Genomic DNA, 18,693 nt, shown 5'->3' on the forward strand with positions numbered 1-18,693 from the left:
TTTGTCAATTATTTCAGAAAGTGAAACTCGTAAATTATATAGATTCATTACACAGAGTGAAATATTTCAAGCCTGTATTTCTTGTAATTTTGATGATTATGGCTTACAGATAATGAAAACACAAAACTCAGTCACCCTCATTTCTCAAAGGAGCGTAGAAACAAGCGCAGATCTGAGTGTATATTTGGTCTTACGACAGGGTTCATGTGTGATTTATCAAAAGATCGTATCTCTCCAATCACAGCGTAAGAATGATCGGCTGTTGATAAATGTGCCGGCTCGAAACGAGCGTCATATAAATAGTCACGCCCTAATATATATAATATATATATAATATACCTGATTCAGACGCCTCGCCTCCAGAGTTTATGACACCAAAGGACGCAATACGGTCAAAAAGAGGATTTTTCCCCCTAAAACCAGCTTTATAAGAAGAGTGCACCGTTACAATAACAACAGGAGCGAAATACACATTTTAAAGAAATACGCAGCAATGGAGGTTTATGAAATAAAAGTAATTATAGTTATATACTCAAACAAGTTCACTGAATATTTTACATTCAGAGCACAGACTAAAATGTTTTCACTGCTTTTTGGTTCAAGGAGGTAAACAATGTTTTAAAGTAGGTTTTGATTAAAAAACAAGAGGAATTTCTCAGAGGCAGAAAGTGAAACGCTGACGTCCAACAGCTGCAACACAACAGACTAGTTTTGTTTGGCAGCATAAAAAGTGAAAATGAAGGAAATCAGCGGTGCTGTCAGCAGAGTAGCGGACCATTAAACTCCCTGTGAGGTTTGAGTAATTCACTCATACATTGTGATATATAAAGCCTAATAATCTACATAATATCCAAATAGTGTTGTTATTATTATGATGGAGATGTATTATTCACCTCTTTATACCATCCGCTCACATCCAAATTGATAAATGCCGAGCCTTGCGTAGAAATAATCTTACACCCACTTTACGCTCATTTTCTGACGTATGCTCGTTTGATAAATGAGGGCCAGTGTCTCCATGAAAATTGGAGCGGCAGAAAAGGACGCATCAAACCGCAACCTCCAGCAGGGGGCGACTCCACCAGCTGCAGAAAGAAGTCTGACTCTATAGAAGTCTATGAGAAAATGATATGCGACCTCAGTAAACATATTCATAATGAGTTTATGTTTCATGATTGATTGAGTCACAGGAAGCAGAGAGGGGGTTAGGGCGGGACTACAGCATGATTGACAGGTCACTGTTTGACCTTTGACCGGATCGGGGCTGCAGGTAAACATACTTAAGCCACTTTTTTTCTCATTTTTTAAATCAAATCAGTTAAAGGATGCACTTTAGTTACGTCAGAAAGTTCAAACTCAGATAATAATATTCTTACAGTTTTAGTAAGTATTTGGTGAATTTTTAAAGAAAACACACGTTTCATGGTGGTGTTCAGAGGGTTAACATGACTCAGTGTAACCTCTGACCTCTGCACCGTATGACCCCGGACCAACCAACACTCACCCCGGCTGGTTGTCTGCCACCCATTTGCCCAGACTGATGAGTCTCTGGTGCCTGGTGTGGACCGGCAGCCTGTCCCGGTCCACCAGGATGCCCTGGTGTCCTTTAGTGAAGTCCAGGGACCTGAAAGAGGGACAGACGTCAGAACAGAAACATTCCAACTGAACGTTAAGATCACACAGCGCTGAGTGAAGGAGTCAGTACCTCAGAGCAGGACGCAGCGCCAAGAAACCCTGCAGCTCAAACTCCTCCGGCAGGGGCGTCACTGCAGAGAGAACAAACACACCATCTACTCGTCAGCAGAGTTAAACCCACTGCACTCAACTACATGTTTAATATACACTACTGGTCAAAAGTTTTAGAACACCCCAATTTTTCCAGTTTTTTATTGAAATTCAAGCAGTTCAAGTCAAATGAACAGCTTGAAAGGGTACAAAGGTAAGTGGTGAACTGCCAGAGGTAAATAAAAAAAGGTAAGGTTAACCAAAACTGAAAAATAATGTACATTTCAGAATTATACAAGTAGGCCTTTTTCAGGGAACAAGAAATGGGTTAACAACTTAACTATGGAGTCTTGGGCTATTTTGTCAATTTTTTAATTATTTTCATGTCTTTGTAAGTAATTTTGTGTCTTTTTTTGGTCATTTTGTGTCTTTTTTAGTCATTTTGTGTCTTTTGGTGTCTTTTTTTGTCATTTTGTGTCTTTTTTGTCATTTTGTGTCTTTTTTTAGTCCTTTAGTCCAACATAAAATGTGATTTTTAATCTTTTTTTTACTTTCAAAACACTATCATGCTCAATAAAGAATTTTAAATGTTGCAAATGTGCATTAATTTCAGAGTACACTGAGACATTAAACTGCATCATTTTAAATTAAATTCTGGAAAAGTTGGGGTATTCTAAAACTTTTGACCAGTAGTGTATATTCCAGAAATGTTCAGAATTTTACAGGGGTTTTCTTATTTTTTCTACATTAAGTGCAAATGCCATAAAAAGGGTACTTTTATTACAAATATTAAGCGTAAAAATAAAAGTTTAAATCAGGATCATCTCAATACATTAGAATGATGGAAAAGTCCATTTCAGTAGTTCAAGTCAACCAAGTATTGAGTCATGTAGATGAACATACTTTTCAGGCAGTGAATTTTATGTCTTCATTAACTTCATTCACACGATTTTGCTGCAGGTCAAATTAAGGTAACTTATATAAAAATGTAAAAAGATGTTAATGTGTGTATTATATCTCTGTAAATATAATTTTGGCAACTGTTTTACAATTTCTTTTTCCTTTTTTTACATTTAATAAAAAGTTTTACGGTAAGAAAACAGAAAGTTTCCCTAATTTTACATTCAGCAATATGGTGTTTTTTAAACACAGAATTCACTGTAATTTAACATTCAAGACCAATAAACAATTAATACTGTAAAAAAAAATCTATCATGTCCCACTAAATTAATTTACAGATTTCAACTTTTATTTTGTGGATGCTATTCGTAATAATAATGATTTACCTTTTTTATGGCATTTGCACTTTATTTAGAAAAAAACTGTAAAATCATCCAGTAAATTGAAGAAAAATAACTGTCAGATTCAGCATGGAGACTCCTGAAAAGCTTCCTGTGAAAAAGCTGTCAGGCTGCAGGAGCGACAGGAAGAGCAGCTTTTATTCTGAAGAGGTGTCATAAAATAAATGTTCCTGAAACCCGATGAGGACTGGGATCGATGGCTGGACTAAATAAAGACTCCTGGCTACCTGAGCAACAGGACACGTCATCCTCTTTGGGCTGGAAGCTGTTGAGGATGGACACCAGCCAGGGCCAGACGCTGCAGGACACAAGAGGGAGAGAGCTCAGACTTCCTGTTCACAAGCGATTAACCAGGCCGACATGTCGGGGCAGAAGACTTACTGCTGCCGCTGGTCCACGGCCGCCTCGTGGAATACGCTGGGTCTCAGTCTGAGCCAGTCCAGAGACACTTTGATTGCCGGCAGAGGACACTCGCCCATGATCTCCTCCCCGCGGCTCTTGTTGAGCAGCGCACGGCTGCACATCACCGCCAGGAAGGACACTGAGGGGACAGGAAGTCATCAGTCAGTCAGTCCACCACGTCTGAGACACTGTGGTTCATTACAGTCATTGAGAGAAACATTAACTAACACCATGACTGACTGTTAACCCTCTGAACCCCAAAGTTCTCCTGTAACATCCTCCTCTCTGTGTCCTCATGTTTCACTGCACCAAATAAAATCTATATAATCTATACGTCTTGCAGCTCTATGGAAACAGCACAATCATGGCTAGACGTGGGAACAACTAAAAACATTTTAATAAATCAGAATTTATATAAAAACACTTTTCCAAGTGTCCTGAATGCTGTAAAAACTGTTTTCTCCACATACTGAAGTATCGTCATGTTTCAAGCCTCTCCTGTCCTCTCCTCTCTGCTCTGTGTAAACAGCCTATCCTGTCCTCTCCGCTCTGTGTAAACAGCCTCTCCTGTCCTCTCCTCTCTGCTCTGTGTAAACAGCCTATCTACAACAGAAACTTTAGTAACCTACAAAAGGTAAAATTCAGATAATAATGGCTGTTTTCGTAGTTTCTTTCTATGATAAACAGTTTTTAAAGAAAACATCCTGTTGTGGGGTTCAGAGGGTCAACAGATGATATTATTAAACAATGTAATTCTTGTAACTGAAAAATATATATATTTTTTAAAGATAAATACATTTTATACAATAATCTTTTACACTGAAATAATCATGTTTAAGATGATTAAAATTCCACAGAAAGTGGGTAGATGTGTAGTTGAGTGTGCTTGAAGAAGCACACTATATGCTATTCAACGGGCTTTATCCTAGATTTTATTCTTCTGTTTATTTCGTGTTTTTTTCTGTTGACTACTACTCCCGGAGTTTTGGTCACACATACACTAAAAAGGTATCAAAGCGACCGGCTCGGACATGACAAGTGTGCTATGACTTTTCTAAGGGTTTCGGCAAACGGTTTTCAAATTATTCGTCAAAAACACACCAAAAAATTCCCCCAATGTTACCCTATGGAGAGGCTAGAGTGGATGACATCATCGTGTAGAGGGAGAGAAAAACTTGTCAAATAAATTTGGAAACTGCGCTCGAGGGCGCAGATGCCACTCTACAGAAACATATTTCGTGACTTTGACTCTTTTATCTCCTCATTTTGACTTGTTTCTTGTGACTTTGACTTCTTTCTCGTTATTTTGATAGTGTCAGACAGACACACACAACCAAACACACACACCACCACCTGCTTTATTATCTTATATGACTTCCTCCTCTTTTCCATTTTGAAAACAGTTCAAATTTTTCTAATAATGTATGGGTGAGAGTCACGAGCCAGAGTCAAGAACACTCAAAATTTCTTTAGAAATTTTCTAGTTATCTTTCTTATTGTTTCTGCTCAAACATGTGAGCTTCTGATTGCAACTGCATATTTATTCATGCCCCACTGTGCATGAGAGACGCTGTGGTTTCAGCTGTGTTACATAAGAAGCCTTGGTTCTTACTGAAGAGTCCGAGCAGCTGGAACCAGCTGATCTGCTGCTCGCTGCTGTAGCTCTGCTCGCCACCGTCTGCCGTCAGGTCTCTGAGGTGGTGCAGCTCGAACAGGTTGATGACGGTGATGTGGACCAGCTGCTGAGAGCTGAAGGCTTTCTGCAGGATCAGCCTCTGCACACGCACACACACAGGTCACAACACAAGGACTTCTACACAGTGGTGTAAGAAGTATTCAGATCTCTTACTTCAGTAAAAGTACCAATACTACACTGTGAAATTACTTCACTACAGTAAAAGTCCTGGATTTAAAAGTACAAAAGTATCAGCATCAAAATGTACTAAAGTATCAAAAGTAAAAGTACTCCTTAAGCAGAATGGACCCACTCAGACGGTTATAAATATTCTAAATATATTATTAGATTATTTGTATTGATGCTTTAATGTAAACAGTGTTTTAATTTTGTACATTTTTGTAGTAATAATTATGTTATATAACTTTGTACTATATATACTTTCATAAGATTTTTTTTTTTAAAGTCTAATCACTTGAAATTGATCATGTATATTATGTTAAATCTTGATCTGAAAAGTAACTAAAGCTGTCAAATAAAAGTAGCATCGTAAAAAGTACAATATTTGCCTAAAAATGTAGTGGAGTAGAAGTAAAATGTTAAATAAAATGGAAATACTCAAGCAAAGTACATGTACCTCAAAATTGTATTCAAGTACAGTACTTGAGTAAATGTACTTAGTTACGTTCCACCACTGCTTCTACATCAAACAGCTACAGGAACAAACAGGCAGAAGTGTGTTTCACCTGAAACTGCTCCTCCAGTTTCTCCCTCAGAGCGTCCAGCTTGTCCAGGCTCTTGCTCAGGTAGACGTGACCATGAAACTTGATGAAGGCCCTGATGAAATCTGACACGCTCCACTTGGTTTTCACCTCATCGCGGCTGCAGAGACACACAGAGAGGATGCAGGGTGTTAGAAACCTGCAGCAGCCTTGGTTTCCTCTCACACACCTGATCACTAAGGCTACGTTTACACGAGGACGGTCTGAACAGAAGACGCAAAAGTGGCGTCGCATCTTCACTTTTTATTCCGCGTTTAGATGAGCATTTTCGGGAGGAAATCTGCTGCATACGGTGACGCAAAAGTGTGTGAAATTGGATTGTATGCAGCCAGGCGGCATCACTTAAAGCGATAAGAGCATCTTTGGACATGTGGAAGTTTTCACGCCACACATTTTCATCAGCTACTCCTTCCACAAAGTTCTCCACCATCACTAGATCTCCCAGGTCTCGTTCACAGCCGTCTGGCTCGCCTCCGACCAATTGCTGCATCCAAAATGTGATGGAGGTAATTCCAGATCCTTCTCTGTTCACTAATACTATCTCTACATATCCTGTACATTTGGTGGAAAGACTCCTGTAAGTTTATTAGAGCTGCCAGAGCAGCTTGAAGGTCCGACGCATGGAAATAATCCCACGTTTGTTTATTTCCTGTACTGGAGCGTGTATGTGACATAAACACGTATGTGACGTGAGCAGATCAGAGTTTTGTGTCTTGTCAGTGTAGATGACACGCTACGGAGGAGAGGATTCAACTTTTCCACTTTGGAAGGTGCTTTCAGATTTTTGCGTTTTTAAGGCCCCAAAACGCCATCACCGTCTCAACGAAAGGCACTTCCCAAAAAATATTTTGTTGTTTTTACCCGCAAGCGCCCTCGTGTAAACGGGGCCTAAGAGGTTACCTCTCCAGGGCCTTGGACAGGGCCTTCTGCAGGTTGGTGGAGGCTGCAGGGAAGGGGAACTTGACTGCGATGCTGCGGCAGTAGTAGAAGATGGTGGTGAGGTGGTCTCCTTTGGACGAGGCCAGGATGGCCAGCTGGTTGTAGGGCTGACCTGCAGGAGACACACGCCACATTCTTAGGGAGGAACTACAAACTTTGTTTTTATTTTTTTTATCTTTTGCCTTAAGTTGAGCAGTTTGAAGTGATTTCACATTCCAGTGAATTAATCTCAGGAATCAGGAGAAACATTCATGGAGTTGAATTTACTTTCAACAACAAGGAAATTCAATCATGAGATCTCTCCTACTGAGCCTGTCAGTCTTCAGCCTCATCTATCCACAAAATATCTGCACAGAAATGTATTTATTTTCAAATGGCAAGCAGACTCCATCACCTTCCAAGATTGCCAACTGTTCAAGTGGTTAAATTGATATGGTTACATCTTACCAATACCTCGGCATTCTAAAAAAAAAACATCTGATTACCACAACTTTCTTACCCTTGTTGGACTATGGAAACCTTTTTTTTTTTTTAAAGAAACTGGATCCTGTATATCGCTGTGCTTTGCGTTTTTTTACTGGTTGCAGCCATCATTACATCACTGTTCCTGATATGCTGTCGCACATTGTCCATGTCTGTATGTCCGTAGACTCTTTCACTGGTTGACATTTATTGATAAATCTATTCTTGGACTTCTGCCCACATACTTGTGTTTACACATATGTAGAAAGTTCAGCCAACATGGCCTGATGCAGGTCTGAGAGTCAGAACTGAACTGGGCAAAAAGGCTTTTAAATGTTCTGCCCTGTCTACCTGGAACGATGTGCAGAAGGACTTGAAACTGACACATCATGGGGGAATTCAAGTCAATTTTAAAAGTCGGGGAAATAAGCTCTGGTGGATCTTGTGATTGCTCTGTGCAACCCTGTCATCCAACTCTTGTTTTTCTTGACGTGTGTAACTGTATTTTATTTGTGTCTTGTGTTTTTGGCGTAACCATTTTGCTTTTATGTTGCTGTCTTGGCCAGGTCACTCTTGGAAAAGTGTTATTTCCCCTGGTTAAATAAAGGATATTGATATTGATTGAAATGCAGAAACTGGAGGAAAAGATCTGTATGCAGACCTTTGTTGCTTATTTATTTTATTTATTTATTTATTTATACATACATACACATCTGTGTTTGTTGTTTCCATCAGGACACTTTGGAAATAAGTGTTCTTTGGGATTACGTTAGATGATACTATTTGAATTTAAATTTCTAATAAAAATGAATAAATAGATGCACCCACCTCTGCATTGACTAAAAAAGTGAATTGGAATTATGTAGGTTCAAGCATTTAAAAAATGTATTCCAAAATTGTAAAAGAAAAAAAGACTGTTATACTCAAGTGTTTAGATTACTATCCATAGAGTATGGATGAAGTTTATCAGACTGTAAACAACCAGCAGCTGTTCACTGCCTGCCGACCTTTGAACCCTTCAGCCCAGCTCGGCACAAAAACTGAAGCAGGAGGAACCTGCTAACGGTTCAAACATTAAAGTGAAAGAGCGTCAGACTCACCATTGGAAGGGACCAGCTGAGCTGCATGCCGGTAGTACGACTCGGCCTGGCTGGTCTGGTTACGATAACGTGCTGAAACAGAAACATCAACAGTGAGGACCAGATGCTGAAGAAGAGGTTTAGTCTGAACAGATCTATACAGAATTGTACAATAATCAAGTTAAAAAGTCTTTTAACCCTCTGAACCCTACCCAAAAAGTATGTTTTTCTTATAAAACAAATTGCCAACAATCCAGCATTTATCGTAGGAATAAACTATAAAAAAAGACATCTAGAGCTGAAGGACTTAGAGATTCATATGTATATATATTTAAATAGAGATTTATATAGTTTTCATATATTGCAGCATTTATCGTAGGAATAAACTATAAAAACAGACATTATCGTCAGTTTGAACTTTCTGTTACGAAAGTTTCTGTTATAAAAAGTGACCACAACTCGTGTTAAAATGCTGATGTGTCAGAATCTCTTTATTCTACATGTGTCATTTAAAATAAAGCGTTTGCACTATCCAGATCCTGTTAAAAACATTAAATTCTGCTCCTCAGAGACACTGTGAAGACATGATTGTGCTGATTCCACAGAGCTGCAGCACTTATAGATTTATATAGATTGTATTTATTGCAGTGAAACACAAGAATGTAGAGAGTTGGATGTAAAAAGAGCTGCTAAGCTGCTGGTTGGGGTTCAGAGGGTGAAGAAGGACTAGAAGGACGTGGACGTGTCTCACCGATGTCTCCCAGGTGGACGAGGCAGTGCTGGCAGATGTAGGAGCAGGAGCTGGGCTGCGGCGTGACGATGGCGCTGCTGCTGCTCTGTTTATTGCTGATGATGCCGAGCTGAGACGACTTGACACGACACGGCAGGTCCACGTTGAACACGGTGCACAGCTCCTGCAACAGCTGCACACAGAGACACATATTTATATTCCGCTCGGCTTAGTTTATCCAGCAGACACTGGCCCTCATTTATCAAACGAGCATAGAAACCAGCGCAGATCTGAGCATATATTATTTGGCCTTACGACAGGGTTCACGTGTGATTTATCAAACGATCGTACCTCTCCAATCACAGCATGAGAATGATCGGCTGGTGTACCATCCCTATTGTTTGTATATATATATATATATATATATATATATATATATATATATATATATGACATATGTTATATATAACATATGTTATATATGTTATATATAACATATACCCGATTCAGATGGCTCACCTCAAGAGTTTAAGACACCGAAGGACGCAATATGGCCAAAAACAGTATTTTTCCCCCCCCTAAAGTCAGCTTTATTAGCAAAGTGCACCATTACAGGTAGGTACAGAGGAGAAAAATAGACATATTACAGAAATACGCAGCGACGGAGGTTTGTGAAATAAAAGTACTTATAGTTATAAACTCAAACAAGTTTGGTGAATATTTTACATTTGGAGCACGGACTTCACAGCTTTTTGGTTGCAGGAGGTAAACAATGTTTTAGAGTAAGTTTTAATTCCAATAGAAGAGGAATTTCTCAAAGTCAGAAAGTGAAACGCTGACGTCCAACAGCTGCAACACAACAAACTGCTTTAGTTTGGCAGCATAAAAAGTGAAAAGGATGGAAATCAGTGCCACTGTCAGCAGAGTAGCAGTGGACCATTCAACTATTTCATTTATACATTGTGATATATAAAGCCTAATAGCCTATATTATATCCAAATATTGTTATTATTATGATGGAGAGATATTATTCACTTCTTTACATTTAGTCAGAATGATGTCCCAGTCAGAGGAGTGTGTGTCTGAAATGTTTCTATCCGGGCAGAAGAACCGCTGGTGGAGGAGACGCTCCGGTGTCCAGCAGGATAACAGTAAACATCAGAAGACAACAACATTTAATAGCCTCGACTAGTATTCTGAGAATTTCACGGTCACAGGGTGTATTTATTTTACATTATGTTTTAATGATAAATGATGTAACCTAAATAGGCCTGTCTCAATAATTACTATATCAACTTATTGTTCCATATAAAAAAATGGACTTGATAGTTTTTTCTGGACTCAATATATTGTCGTTTACATGCGTGACTTTTGTGCATTTTTGTGTTTAAAGTAAAGCTGCAAATGTTTGACAGGCAGTACGAACTGCTGAAATCAAATATATATTCCCAAGCAGCAATTCGAGCTGTTTATATGTTATTTTAATAATAAAATAATATAATACATAATTATTATCTCAGTGAAATGTTTTGTTAACAGAGCCTGAAAGTCTATTTTATTTGTTTTTGTTTGTAGTTTATTTATTTATGTTTTATTTATCTAGGTTCTTTTAATATTTCTTTTCCATATTTCAATTGCAATGTTTAATATTCTTGAGATTTAAAATGCATTGCTGGGGAAAAAGGATGAACTTATTATGCTCTAATATCAGGGATGCAAACATAGGTATGGTGAAAAAAGGAGGAAAATTCTGTGTGTGTATATATATATATATATATATATAAATTGTGTGTTTCTATTAACAATTTTGGCCACAGCAAGCACTTTAAATATGCATGAGGCTCCAATTCAAATACCTTAATTGCCAAAAATCATACTTTTATGGTAAGATTTGATCACCAAATCAGACTCTCTGTCTTGTTTGCTAAATAAATATGTAATAGAACAGAAATCTGAAGAATTAACAAATGAATAAGTATATGAAATGATGTTTAAAGTCATGAAACAATAAGCAGAATCATCTGCTCTGAAATGCTGGAGGTGTGTGCTGGAGATACTGAACTCTGTCCAGCTGCCTGCAGAACTCCCTTATAAAAATACACTATTTACAACAACCCTTGTTTAGAGGAGTGTAGGATAAACAACATGGATGATATTGAAAAAATAACATTCATTTAGCCACTTCAATGTAATTCGGCACATATTTTGTAGATAAATGTGGACTCATTTCAGTAACAATGTAACTTAAATGACCAATTACCAGGTGATCCGTCACAATTAGAAGGTTTTTTCCAATGGAGTTCAGTATTAACGTTACTCACTTGAAACGAAATTCACATCAGACTATCAAACTGGTCAGTGCTGATCAAATCACCGGCGCACAGACAGGTTGAGACATGTCGCCCCTGCCAGCCTGTGCCGCGTGCGGGCATGCACAGTCACACACAAAGCACACATCTAAAGGCATAAATACTGCAGCGACATTATTGATTATACACAGATATCCATGTGACCTTAACATTATAAACTGACCGGATATAAGAAGTTTTGAGAGGCGAAAATAAAGATTAATTCATGTTTTCAGTCCCCAAAAGTTTAAAAAACAAACTCCTGTTGCTCATAAACGCCTCTGGATTTGAGCGGTGTGGTATGTGGTTGTTATTCCTCCAGAAACACACAGAGAGGGGGTGTGAGCACAGCACTAGTGCTTCACATAGTGATTTTTTTATTTCTTAAATCTAAAAATGATGAATATCGCTTATTACACCTTTAACTAACTAGCCTTAACCCATTGACGCCTAAAACTTCCTGTAAAAACTCGATTTTAAAATAAGCCCCTAAAACCTGAAGTTTTTCTGGAAATTCAACAGAAGCGTCAACGCTTCCTACTAAATAATAGATTTTTCAGCCTCTGTAGCAGATAGAAATGAAATTCTAAAAGTATTTGAGAGCTTATACAAATACTACAAAATGACGCATCCGCTTTCCAGGCTTCAATGGGTTAACACACACTCGTTCACCATCTCAAATCGCTCTCATGACGGACACGCGCTCCCGGGTCTCACTACTTCACAGCTGCACATCGCACAAGTCACCCAAGCTCATCGGAATCACCGGAAAGCGAAAATTTGCATCCCTGGAAGGTGGAACGAAATAGCAAAGACCGGGAAAGACGGCGAGGTGACGTATGACGTCACTACTCGCCCACGATTTGCACGAGTCACCCAAACTCCCGTGAAAAAAGCGAGAATCGCCGAAAAGCAACTTGTTTGCATCCCTGTAATATGGTTATAAAGCTAAAACAACATCGATACAACGATACTATCGTTTATTGTAATAGTTTCTGGGAAAATATATCGTCCAAAATAATGTGTTATGACAGACCTAAGCCTAAAGATGCTTTGGTTTTTCACCTTTAAAAAACAAAACACAGCAGAGTTTTATCAGCTTGAGGCATAGATACAATAGCCTAAGATCAATTCTCAGACTCAGACGTGTGGACTTAAACTGCTGACTCAAACCTGCATAATGAGCTGAAAGCAGACTGAGATCTGAATGAGGCCAGTGTATGTGTGTTTGAGCCAGACAACAGACACAGAAGCTGATTCTGCTGCTTTGTCAAATCAATATCTGGCAGATATCTCCCACTGACTCTGCAGCTCCGGCTGGAAAACACGTCCAACATGTTCCAACTACACACAAACATCTGACGTGACTTCCTTTGACCAGGAAAACAAACTGTTAATCAATAATCATTAAAGTCAATGCTCCATTCCATCAGCAAAGGAGATAAATAATTCATAGATTTTCTGACTCTGTTTATCCAGTCGTAGTTGATCAGAATCAGCTGATGCAGTAAAACAAGCAGAAACATGGTAGAAAACAAACATCAACATGTTTGTTTAAAATAAACGCAGGTTCACAGACAGACAGACAGACAGCATCAGTCAGCTATTGATCGTGTCTCAATTAATAAGGTTTTATAAATCTGATGCACCATGGAAGTTCTGCTTGTTGTTTCCACTGATATCTAAATAAAACATTTTAATCAAGCCAAACATCAACATCCCAGTGACAGAAAAGGATCCACAGCTCACAGAAACAAAACTATTGCAAGTCCTGTTTCCTAAAGAGCTACCTGTAATATCAAAGTGAGAGTCCTGCAGATTTTGAGCATCTCCACAAAAAATACAACTTCTTGTAAAATGACCAGAGAGATCAGAAACACTGGTTAACATTTCCTCGCCGTGACATCTATTCCTACATCTCTTCCAAAGTCAAAATCAAGCACTTTCAAGCACTTTTAAAGCTTTTCCAGCACCTTGGTGGTCCACTCAGTGTCCTCTTAATAAGGTACACGTGTTCAGTCCAACACAGTGTTCTGTTGTAAAGTTTATGTTGATGATTTGTCTTCAAACTTAATGGTGCGAACAAAATGCACTCATAGAAATTAAGGATTCATGTTTAGTTCCCCGGGACATGTATTATTACAGGTGCTTCTCAATAAATGAGAATATAATAGAAAAGTTTATTTTTATCAGTAATTCAATTCCAAAATGTGAAATAACACATATCTTAATTTATTTAATTTCTTCTAATTAAAATGATTATGGCTTACCTTTAATGAAGACCTAAAATTCAGCGTCTCAAAGAAATCTTAATATTACAAAAGACCAATTTTAAAAAGTATGTTGAATAGGGGTGTGACGAGATTAAACTCGACCATATTTCTCATCGCGTTAAAAATCAGTCTCGCGAGATTTGTTAGTTATCCAAACTTCTATTTTTATGACCTGTCCTGTAAAATGAAAAGAAGAAGAGGAGGAGAAGGAGGGGAAGCAGCAGGCAGCCAGAATGACGTCGCAGGGGACGGCATCTCGTTAAGAAGAGTAAGAACAAATCGAAGCGGCACAGTCCTCCTGCAGCAGTCTCTCCCAGCTGCAGAGCTAACTGTTAGCCTAACAGGCTAACAGTTAGCTCTGTAGCAGTACAGTGTGTATGTGCTGCTGCTGCAGGAGGTGTTCACTTAGCGATCTCTGTTTGTTTACAACAAGCACCGGACACACTGCACTGTGCAGTTGCGTCTCCCGCGTTTAATCCGTTGTGCATGTGAACACGGATCACGGTCGAAACTGTTGCTAAAAATAATGATAATATTGTATTTTATCCAAATGTAATTATTGAAGCTTTTATAATTCTTCATGTATGTTTGTCTTTTTAAATGTGGTGTATATGCATGTTGTGAAAATAATAAATAACTTTTGGAGGGGAAAAAATATATTTTGTTTTGTTGGCGTCAGCGTATCTATAATATAAGGATGGTTATGCCTGTCACAATAATTACGATATCAACTTATCGTTCCATGTATAAAAATGGATATGATAGTTGTTTTATGAACTCAATACATTGTTGTTTACATACGTGACTTTTTGTGCTTTTGGTGTTCAAAGTAAAGCTGCGAATGTTTGACAGGCAGCACAAATTGCCGGAACAACAACTATATTTCCCAAGCAGCCATTCAAGCTGTTTGTATGTTATTTTAATAATAAAATAATATAATACATAATGATTATATCAGTGCAATGTTTTGTTAACAGAGGCTGAAAGTCTATTTTATTTGTTTTGGTTGTAGTTTATGTATTTATGTTTTATTTATCGAGGATATTTTAATATTTATTTTCCATATTTCAACTCCAATGTTTATTATTCTCCAGATTTGAAAATTCATTGCTGTGGAAAAGGATGAACTCATTATGCTCTAATATTGTTATAAAACTAGATACTATCTTTTATTGTGATAGTTTCTGGGAAAATATATCATCCTAAAAAATGTGTTATGGTGACAGGCCTATTGATGGTGAACGCTGGGCCGAGGCCTCCTGGGAGCTTTTCCCGAGAAGCAACATTACTTTCATCAGAGAGGAACTTTTCAGCACCAGACTGAAACAGACGGCTCTGCAGAGCTGCGTCTCCTGTCTGTATGCTGCTGATCACCGGCTTTCTGTCCAACACAACAGACAAACTGCTGCTCCTCAGCAGAACGAGCACACTGAAACTGAACCCTGGTCCAGTGAACACAGATCCTACACTCTCTCTGCCGGCTCCAGCTCCTCTGACATCACAGCTTCCTCACCTGGAGGCTGTGAACCTGATTTATGTTATAAAGCTGACTGTAAACCCTGCTGGTTCCCCCTGAGCTCCACCTGGACCCTACCTGTGTGTAGAAACCACTAGCTGCCTCCAGGAACAGTGACAGGTTGGCCTGGACCTCGCTGCGGTTGGGGTTGGCTCGGTTCTTGGCCTGGCTCTGCAGCGTGGTGATCTGGTTCTTAAAAGCATGATTCCACCTGCAGGAAGAGAGAAGACAAGGCCCGTCAGCAGGTCTCCTCCTGCCTGACAGTGTGTGTGGCAGAGTGTGTGTGTGTGTGTGTGTGTGTGTGGTTGAGGCAGCAGCAGCTTACAGGTCCTGCTCCACCTTCTTGTCCAGAGCGTACTCCAGGTCAGTCACCAGCATCTTCTGGTACAGATCCTGCAGGGCCTGCCGGGACGTCCACACCTCTGCAGCCCCGAGCTTCGAATCTGACACACACAAACACGAAACAGATGAAGTCAGCAGCAGTGTGTGTGTGTGTGTGTGTGTGTGTACACTGACCCTCTGCATTAGGGCTGGGCGACATATCGATAAAAAATATATCGATATATTTTTAAATGTGATATGGAATTAGACAGTATCACATGTATTAATTTAGTTCAAATCTGCACTGTGATCCTTGCTCCAGGAAAGCTGTGGCTTTCTCATCCATCATATCAATTGAAAGCTGATTTATTTTGGTCAGTAGACCAATGAAATAATTTAATTATCAGCTGACCTGCCAGTTATGTTTCAGCATCAGGTCAAAAACCTGATTGTTCACTCCATAAAAATGTAAATTTAAATATATTGAGGTCGCTGTAATCTTTCCCCCGTTTTCATCAGTTCATCTTGACGTTCAAGTGGATTTTTGTGACAAATCTGAATAAAAATTCTCATTAGTGATGTAATCTGGAAACACAGAACGTCTCTGGTCGTTAAGGTACACAACATTTAGATCCCCAATCCAAAATGACACTTTCAGCACTGACCTTTCCTAAAAAATAATTTCATTATCAACTAATCTGACCGTCTCTGTCTCAGTTTATTATCAACTCAACATGACGTCAAAAATATTATATAAACATAAACACATAATAAAAATCCATCCATGCAGGGCTGGAGCTTTGTAGGTTGAGTTTTAGGATGAAGAGAAAATTCAAAATAGGAGAAAATTGGTAAAAATTCTCCTTAATCTCTGGATCAAGACACTAAAGAATTATTCTGTTAAAAAGAGTGGGTCAAGCATGAGCATGTTGTCTTTTCCAGAATCAAAATCCTAAGATATTTTGTGCATGAATCTGTAGTCCGACTTGTTCTTCATCAGTTAGTCTCCTTTCTGTTGTTATTGTTGTTGATGTTTTCTGTTGTTGCTGTCACTGAGTAGTTTGTAGTTTTAACATATAAACACATTTCATTACAGGTTCTTGCTGTAACCGTCCTGATTTATTTTGATTACACCGTTTCTTGTCTCTGTTGTTGTTGTTGTTTAGTAAAGTCTCATTAAGTACATTTTAAAGTGCTATACATATAAAAATGCATTATTATTTATTATATATATAATTATATGTAAAGAGGACTTTCTGCAACCTAAAAGCATCAAATAGCATCTAAACAGAGAGTAATGTCTCAGACTAGGGCTGGCGATATATCAACATAAAAAATATATCGATATATTTTTAAATGTGATATGGTTTTGGACCATATTGTATATATATTGATATAGTTCAAATTTGAGCGGTGATCCTTGCTCCAGGCAAGCTGCTTTATATATAAATGCTGCCCTTACTAGGGTTGGTCATGTTGAATTCTTTTGTAATGTTCGTTATTCTTTTCTCATATAAATACATTTATTTCAGACATAAAAAGATTGGCCTTTTTCATTACATAGGCTATTTTAATTTAAGATATTTTTTATTTAAATGTGCAATTTATGGAGCTTTGATTAAAAAAAAAAGGTACTCCTGTTATACAGTATTGTAGATATAGTATAACAGTATGTTCACTTAAACTGTTTCAATAATACTACTTGTGACATTTCATATTTGACTTTGACTGAACATTTGCTCTCACTTTGAGATAAAAATATCAGGATATATATCGTATATCGATATTCAGCCTAAATATATCGGGATATGATTTTTGGTCCATATCGCCCAGCCCTATTAAGAAGCGGCAACCATCAAATGTTTTGGCCATTTTTACCTTGATTTATCTGCTCACACACTAATTCACAAACAACATACTTTGAATTGGCATTTAACAGACACAGACGTTAAAAAACCTGAGCAGGCAGGTGTGTGTGTGTGTGTGTGTGTGTGTGTGTGTGTGTGTGTGTGTGTTGGTGCAGACCTACCTGTCATGTCAGCCTTCAGGGCCTCTGCCTGTCTGCTCGGAGGTAAACACAGAGAGTCCATTAGAAACAGAAACACAGAGAGAGAGAGAGAGACACACACACACACCTGACCTGAATCATGCCAATAACATGAGAAACACGCAGCTCACAGGTGACTGACAGAGCTAAGAGCTAGCTGAGCACACATACAGTAAACACCTGGGGGACCGGGTCTGGTGGTCTCTGTCTCAAACTGGTGGTCTCGGGCTCAGACTAATCTCTGAATCCAAAATGCGACGGAATACACACAAACAAACCTCCGTTAGCAACCCGTCAGCTAGCAGCTAGCCGCTAGCAACCCGCTGCTAACGTGAAGCTCTATGTTTATTCTGTTAAACATGCAGTTAAACCAGCTTCCAGTGGAGACAGAGAGTGTCGTTATTTAACATAAATCACATTTAACATTTATATAAACCAATAACAGCCTGCTAGCTAAGCTGACATACGCAGAATGACGCTAGCGAGCTAAAGCTAACTCGCAACAACAGAGAATCCAGTCTGTCTCTGTGTTTCGGCACAATCAGCTTTAAATTCACTCAGCGGCGGAAAACAAATATTTCATCTGTTTTAACGGCGCCATGTTTCACTAAACATCTTATATAATGTGATTAAATAGTATCTCGGCGGTGGCGGGAGCTAGCATCGACTGTTTGTTGATATATGAAGCTAGCTAGCGCAGCTAAGGGGGTGGTCCCGAAACTGTTAGCTTAGCGTTAGCAATCCAACAAAACACGTCACCTGTTGGCTCCACGAGGCCCGGACCGAGACCACCTGTCCGGTCCGGGACCCGGAGGAGGACCTCGAACCGAGCTTACCGTAAATATTGGGCGCAGAGGTTCATCCTGCCGGATAACCAGTCTCTCAGACAACGACTGGTCCAGAAGCTAACGATCCTCCCGGCGCCATATTGTTCCTGTCTGACTCTGACCCGGAGGAGGGGGGGGGCGAAGGGGGGAGAGGGGGGGGATTAAAAAAAAAAGGTGATTTTTTTTTGTGTGCAGCATACATCCCCACATCAGAATCTCCCTACTATAATGAACACAGTTTCTCCATCCATTCTTGAAGATGACAT

The 18,693-nt window shown here is 39.0% G+C and overlaps 1 protein-coding gene and 1 long non-coding RNA gene across 3 annotated transcripts in view; both read right to left on the minus strand.

The window, feature by feature from the left end:
- Positions 1–18,546, minus strand: part of smg7 (SMG7 nonsense mediated mRNA decay factor) — a 28,758-nt gene extending 10,212 nt beyond the window's left edge. For both annotated transcript variants that reach the window (XM_059344242.1, XM_059344244.1), the window contains exons 1-13: positions 18,437–18,546; positions 17,583–17,614; positions 15,558–15,675; positions 15,311–15,443; positions 9,117–9,288; positions 8,387–8,458; positions 6,786–6,936; positions 5,850–5,985; positions 5,041–5,203; positions 3,408–3,567; positions 3,254–3,324; positions 1,706–1,766; positions 1,505–1,624 (exon numbers count right to left, since the gene is read on the minus strand). In XM_059344242.1, the coding sequence (XP_059200225.1) occupies positions 1,505–1,624; positions 1,706–1,766; positions 3,254–3,324; positions 3,408–3,567; positions 5,041–5,203; positions 5,850–5,985; positions 6,786–6,936; positions 8,387–8,458; positions 9,117–9,288; positions 15,311–15,443; positions 15,558–15,675; positions 17,583–17,614; positions 18,437–18,462 (1,415 nt within the window). In that variant the 5' untranslated portion in view covers positions 18,463–18,546. The remainder of the gene's footprint in view (positions 1–1,504; positions 1,625–1,705; positions 1,767–3,253; positions 3,325–3,407; positions 3,568–5,040; positions 5,204–5,849; positions 5,986–6,785; positions 6,937–8,386; positions 8,459–9,116; positions 9,289–15,310; positions 15,444–15,557; positions 15,676–17,582; positions 17,615–18,436) is intronic.
- Positions 9,675–14,011, minus strand: LOC131980085 (uncharacterized). The gene is made up of 2 exons (XR_009395181.1): positions 12,191–14,011; positions 9,675–12,159 (listed from the first exon to the last, which is right to left on the minus strand). It is a non-coding gene; the product is annotated as an uncharacterized LOC131980085 (long non-coding RNA).
- Positions 18,547–18,693: the final 147 nt, after the last annotated feature.

This window comes from Centropristis striata, chromosome 11 (genome assembly GCF_030273125.1).
Source record: "Centropristis striata isolate RG_2023a ecotype Rhode Island chromosome 11, C.striata_1.0, whole genome shotgun sequence".
Lineage (NCBI taxonomy): Eukaryota > Metazoa > Chordata > Actinopteri > Perciformes > Serranidae > Centropristis > Centropristis striata.